Source organism: Ictidomys tridecemlineatus, chromosome 4 (assembly GCF_052094955.1).
Source record: "Ictidomys tridecemlineatus isolate mIctTri1 chromosome 4, mIctTri1.hap1, whole genome shotgun sequence".
Classification (NCBI taxonomy): Eukaryota; Metazoa; Chordata; class Mammalia; order Rodentia; family Sciuridae; genus Ictidomys; species Ictidomys tridecemlineatus.
In genome coordinates, this window is record NC_135480.1 from 198670190 (window position 1) to 198677176 (window position 6987).

Below are 6987 nucleotides of genomic sequence, written 5' to 3' on the forward strand. Positions count from 1 at the left end.
TCATCTGGGTTTTATTTCTGTGCCTGGGCTGTATAGAAAGTTTATTTTCTGGAAATGTTCCGGTTGTTATCAACCCAAACTGTCTTCACTGTGATTTAGTGAGCTTTTATTATTTATTAGGGTCAACATAGATCAAAACACACGTATAAAACATATGTACAAAGTTATTAATTTTTGTCCATTCTAGATTTTTATGTGTATGTGCCATTATTTTATTCTTTGGAATTATTCTGTGCTTTGATTTGGGATTAGGAAACCTCCCATCATTATTATAACATTTATAATTACCTTCTCTGTCTCTAGTCTTTACTCCCGTAAATGACTTTTAGGAAAACCTTCTCAATTTCATTTAAAATTTCATTGGGATCATATTAAAAATGTACAGGCTTAACTGATTTGAGAAGAATTGGCATCTGTGCATATAGAATTTCATTTTCCAGGAATATTGTATCTCCCTTTCTTCAGACCATCATTTTGTATTCTGTGTTATTCGAAGAGTCCTGGCTTCTTTTTTTGTGTTTTTATTTTCTTTTTCTTGCTTTTTAAAATTTGTTTTGGGGGGTTGTGGTTTGTTTTTTTTTTTTTTTTTAGTTTGGTTTCTGTCCTTCAGGTTTATTCCCAACATTCTTTGGTCTTTCTTCCCACTTTGAAACATTTCTCCCAGTACCTTTTCTCATACAGGAGAATATTAATATTGTGATATTTATCTTTATCTAATCACTCGGATGGAATCTTCATAGGTTTTAAAAGGTTTTCAGGTGATTATCTTGGATTTCCTTAGTACACCATCTTATTACTTAAAAAGAATAGCAATCCCATCCTTTATAGGAGGCCTACCTTCTATTTCTTTCATTTTCTTTTTCACTGTTTATCCACCATCGAAACAATATGGTCAATACAAGACATGGGGCTGTCCTTGCTATGGCTTTACCATGCTATTGTTGGGAATGGAACTCTAACATTCTAAAGTTCATAATCCTATACTATTGAATACTGAGATTGAGGACATCATATAGTTTGGTCATCAAAAAAAATATTGTGTCTACAGAACTCATTAACATAGGCTATTCCTAGAAGTGCTGAGGGCCTCTCTGAACCAAAATTTTATAAAATATCCAGATACTATTATTCAAACACAAATGTTTAAATATATTTTAAGCAAGTTCTGGTCTGAAGTCAAAGAGGTTCTCATCTGAATTCTGTATCAAAAAGCATTAATTAATTCTTCTGCTCATCACTATACTATCCCCACTAGCAGCACCATCTCCAGCACTATGGAAAGAAGACTCTGAATGAGAGGACCTCGTTCCTGGGAAACCCAACTGATACCAGAAAGACTCAGCATCTCTGTCTCTAAAGGAGGAGGAGGAGGAGGAGGAGGAGGAGGGGGAAGAGGATTGGTTAAGAAACAATCTAAAAAGAACTTTTAAAAGGGAAATGACAAGAATTCAAACAAATCAGCCCACATAGATGTTCCAAAAAACACATGGAAAACCATCTTTTTCAAATTTAGTAAGAATCTTGGAGTGTTCTGATTTGATCCCTGATCAATTTTACTTATTTGTCTTGAATTCCATAAGATGGACATATTTTTAAATGACTAACAAATGGCACTGGGCTATGTTTATAGGCCTGAGGTCAGGGGAGAAGCAGTCCTGAGAGGTTGCCCTGCACATCTGTCCCACGACTCCTCCAAAACCTGTCCAGAGACATGGAGTTAAAGAACCAGAGCAGCAGCACCTCGGGCTTCATCCTCCTGGGCCTCTCCTCCAACCCGCACCTGCAGAAGCCCCTCTTCGCCATCTTCCTCACCATGTACCTGGTCACCCTCGTGGGGAACATGCTCATCATCCTGGCCATCCGCTCTGACTCCAGGCTCCACACACCCATGTACTTTTTTCTCAGCAACTTGTCCTTCATGGACATCTGCTTCACAACAGTCGTTGTGCCCAAGATGCTGGAGAATTTGCTGTCAGAGACAAAGGGTATCTCCTATGTAGGCTGCCTGGCCCAGATGTATTTCTTCATGGCCTTTGGGAACACTGACAGCTACCTGCTGGCCTCCATGGCCATCGACCGGCTGGTGGCCATCTACAACCCCTTCCTCTATGATGTGGCCATGCGCCCACACCGCTGCCTCCTCATGCTGCTGGGTTCTTGCACCATCTCCCACCTGCACTCCCTCTTCCGGGTGCTACTCATGTCTCGCCTCTCTTTCTGTGCCTCCCATGTCATTAAGCACTTTTTCTGTGACACCCAGCCTGTGCTAAAACTGTCATGCTCTGATACATCCTCCAGCCAGACTGTGATCATGGTTGAAACCCTGGCTGTCATCTCAACCCCCTGTCTGTGCATCCTCTTCTCCTACCTGAGAATCATTGTGACTGTGCTCAGAATCCCCTCTGCAGCCGGCAAGTGGAAAGCTTTCTCTACCTGTGGCTCCCACCTCACCGTAGTGGCCCTGTTCTATGGGAGTGTCATCTATGTCTATTTTAGGCCCGTGTCCATGTACTCAGTGGAGGACCAGGTAGCCACTGTCATGTACACAGTAGTGACTCCTATGCTGAACCCTTTCATCTACAGTCTGAGGAACAAAGATATGAAGAGAGGCTTAAGGAAATTAAGGGACAGAATTCATTCATAGAAAAAATGAAATGATACAATAGCAAAATTGGAAGATGACCTAAAAGTTGATCAGGTTATCTTTCCTCCTAACCATTTTCCACAAGGTCATGAGTGGTGATGATGCTGGATACCAGTGAGGACACTGGATGGGAACAAAACACTTGTTTTCTCTCCATGACATTGACCAAAAACACTCAATACCAAGTTTGGTGTTACTGGAAATCTATACGTCAGGAAAACAGTTTTTGCAATCCTCTATAGACTAGTAACTATACAAAGGAATAATGTATCTCCCAATAACTCTTCTCAAGAAGTTGTAAATCCTGCTTATTTTCAAGAAGAGATTACATGGACCTGGTAGGATTTTGAAAAGGCATCTTGGATGAATGACCTAAGGCCCCTGCCTACTGGACTGAACACTGACAGAGGAAGCTTCAAAAGATAAGGAAATGGCCACAAGCAATGGCGCACACCTGTAATCCCAGTGGCTCGGGAGGCTGAGGCAGAATGATCATGAATTCAAAGACAGGCTCAGCAATTTAGTGAGAACTTAAGCAACTCTGCAAGACCCGGTCTCTAAGTAAAATATTTAAAAGGGGGCTGGGAATGTAGCACAGTGGTTAAGTGCCCCTGGGTTAAACCCCAGTACAAAAAAAAAAAGGATAAAGAAATGGGCAGAGCATTTCAAATATCGGAAACCAACCTATCATGCAGAGACAACATAGTATTGTGTTTGAGTGAAAGGGAAAAGCCCTATGAGGCTTCTTTGGTTTAAAGGAAAGAGAAAGACAGAAGAAACTGCAAAAATACTTACCCTTCTCTCCACACTGAAGTGTCATGACAGGTGGATCCTTGGCCATGAGAATCAGTCCTTCTCCCAGCCCCCTTAACTCTTCCTTTGTCCACACGTCCAGCATCCACTAAGCTGTCCTTCCATGTGCTGGAAAAAGCAATATCTATCAGGCAGCCTCAGCTCAGTTTTGCTATGGAAATAGTAACTTCAAAACCTTAGGACCACAAAGCCAAAGCTTTACTTCTCATTTACACTAAATGTCACCATAGAACAATGTAAGGGTGCTGTTCATTTTAAACACTCAGGCACCCAAGACTACGGGTCAGCCACCATTATAAACATTAGTCTTCCCTTTGTCAGAAGCTGAGAAATGCTGCTGAAGAATTTACATGTCCAGATAAATACTCTATCCCAAGAGTGACCCACACCACTTCTGACTAGAATTCATTGTCTGTAACTAACATCATGACCCCACCCAAACACTGCGAGCCAGGAGGCATGACCTAACCATGTACCTGCAATATCAAGAGCCAGAAAGTTTGGTGAACAGAATTCCTGATGGCTACACATCTAGAATAACATTCAAACACCTCAGTGTGGTAGTTGCCTCATAAAGTCTTTTGACTATGCTACTGTCAATAACAATAGTAATGCAAAACTGACTCTCTAGGTGCTTCTTCCTCAAACATTTCATCACATTCTCTCTCTCAAAGGGTAAAACACTGATTGCAAACTCATCCTTATCTATGACTTTCTGGAAATCTTCAGTGCTTCCCAAAATGTTCTTGGTGCTTCCCACAATGTCTAACTGAAATTCCAACAGTGGAGAACTCACTGAAGTCATCAATTACCTTGAATATACACAACCCAGGAAGAAGAGTCACTTGAAAAATTAGAAACCAGTACACCTGACAGGAATGAATGATCTGAGACCACATTTCATGTGGGAGGTGGGAGCAGAGCACATGAGGGGGCCAGAGAAGTAAAGAGAAGTGGGGAGAAATGTAGAGACCTGGAGGAGATCATTTCAGCAGAGAGATGAAGAGTCAGCCCTCAAAATCAAACAGGAACAATCCCAAGCCCTCTTCTAGTTTCAGTGATTCTGCATTCTTCCACAACCCGGAACTGCTAGTCTCTGGTTGCTCTGAGAACGAGTCTTTCCCAAGGGTAATCTGGTCAAGCGTCACATGGGGAAATGCATCCTGGATGAAAGAGAGATGCTGAGGTTTGAGGAAGCTGGATGGTACACTATCTTGGTTCCAGTGAAAATTGAGTCCTTTCATGAATGGTACAGTTTGCACTTTGGGCCCCTTTGAGGGGTCTTAATTCAATTTACCATACAGTAATAGCATTGTAGAATATCTGATAAATGACTGTTACCCAAATGTCCATAGAAGATTTTTAGCTTAATAGTAAGAAACAAACAACCGAATTGAAAAATTGGCAAAAGCTGAAACACATACCTCACCAAAGAAAACACACTGATGGAGAGTAAGCATTTAAAAAATGCTCCATGTCATTTGTCATTAGGTAAATGCAACTTAAAACAACATTGAGATACCACTACACAGCTATTAGAATGGCCAAAATCCAGAACATCAATAATAATAACAAATGCTGGATAGAACTCAAAACAGGAATTCTCTTTGATTGTTGTTTGGAATGCAGCCCAGCACAATCGTTTTGAAAGAGAATTTGACCATGTCTTCCAAACCTTAACATACTCTTACCAGACAATCTAGCAATTGTACCTGTTGGTATTTTTTCAAGTGTATTAAAAATTTATGTCCCCACAAAAACCTGCACATAGACATTTGTAGCAGCTTTATTCATAATTGACAAAACATAAAATAGAAGTAATCAATATCCCCCTTTTATAAATAAACTTTGAACATGCAGACAACGAAGTCGTGTTTCGTGCTATAAAGAAGAATATTAAGCCATAAAAACATATGGGAACAGCTTAAATGTGTATTACTAGGCAAAAGAAGCAATCTAAAAACCACTTATACTGTGTGAGTCTAACTATACTACACTTTGGAAAAGGCAAAATGATGCAGACAGAAGCTAGGGGCAGACAGGGGTGAACAGATGAAGCACATAGAAATTTTAGAAAAATAAAACAATTCTTTGTGGTAGTGTGTTGGCCGATACAGGTCCTTATATTTGTCCAAACCTATAGAATGTACAACACCAAGAGTGAATCCTAATGCAACTATGGACTTAGGTGATAATGATGTCTAAGGAAACGTTCATCAGTGGGAACAAATGTACCAGCTGTGGTGGGGATGTTGGTAGTGGGGATCTAGGAGCAGGGAGCAGAAGGGAACTCTGTATTTTGTAATAAGTATTTTTTGTGCATGTAAAACTTCTCTAAAAACTAGAGTCTTCTTAAAAGGAAAATTGTTTTTTAAATCTATTTAAAACTTGTGATTATGGTGCCATTTACAGATGAGGACACTATACATAAGTGAGGCTAAATAACTTGCCAAAATCCACCCATTCAAAATTGGGGGAACTGGGATTCCAGTATAAGCCATCTACCCTGAGAAACTGAGGTAATAAAATGTTTTGGAAAGGCAGATGGAAAACAAAAGAAATATTGAGGCTCACAAAGGTTAAATATTTGTCAAAGCTACAAGCTTGTAAGACTCAGGAATCTCCTCAATCTGACTCCCAGGCCTACACCTTCAAACCTTTTCCCAAAACATTTTGGATGCAGAAAACAACCCTCGGGGATATCAGGGGCCATTGCCTGTCCTTCCAGGTAGGTACACCTAAGCCTAAACACAGGTATGCACAAACAGAGACACACATGTCTAACACCCCTCCACCCCTGCTGCTCCATGGTTCCAATTCCCTTCCCAGGTGTAAGAGGCTCACCTCCGGAGCCAGCTTCCCCATGGTGATGTTCTCCCCTCCTGGGAAGACCACAGCCCAATCCCCCAGGGGCTATGCCAAGCAGACAGGACAGGCCCCTGGGTCTCCCTTCCTATCACCAATTCCCACTGTTGGTAGGAAAAAATCAACACACTTCTGAGGCTAGAACAGCACCTCAAAAGGCCTCCTTCTTCAGAGATTTGGAATCTGATCTTACACACCTTGCAAATCACAGCTGGCTCAGAACCCTGAATCTCCCCTTCACGTCCAGGTAGGTAACAGACTAAGGGTCTTTCATAACTTGGACTGGGGGACCAACATCTTCATATGATCCTCCTGATCCTATCTTCTCTCCTCCATCTCAAAACCCAGGAAACACCATCTCTCCCTCTATTTTGTCCTCTTTCTCCTTTGATCAAACAGCAGGACTGTGAAGCACCTGCTCTGTGCAGGACACAGTCATGGGCACTGGCCCCTGCCTTGAAGGGCACAGCCCACATCCTGCAGCCCAAGATCCACAGACTGGTCTCCTCCAGGGAACTGGCTGAGCAGAGGACCAAGGGAAGAAGACAGTGAGAAAGGTTCAGGGGTCAAGAGCACATGCTCCCCATCTGAACCCCATGAGCCTCAGGCTATGCGCTTGGTCCAGTCACTCAGTTCTCTGTCTCTCAATTGTGTTACCTGTACAT

The 6987-nt window shown here is 41.8% G+C and overlaps 1 protein-coding gene across 1 annotated transcript; it reads left to right on the top strand.

Annotated features, from left to right (window-relative positions):
* Positions 1-1619: 1619 nt before the first annotated feature.
* Positions 1620-2644, top strand: LOC101957692 (olfactory receptor 1L6). The gene has a single exon (XM_005321164.2). The coding sequence runs from the start codon at positions 1712-1714 to the stop codon at positions 2642-2644; it is 933 nt and encodes a 310-aa protein (XP_005321221.2). The 5' UTR covers positions 1620-1711.
* The last annotated feature ends 4343 nt before the right edge of the window (positions 2645-6987 follow it).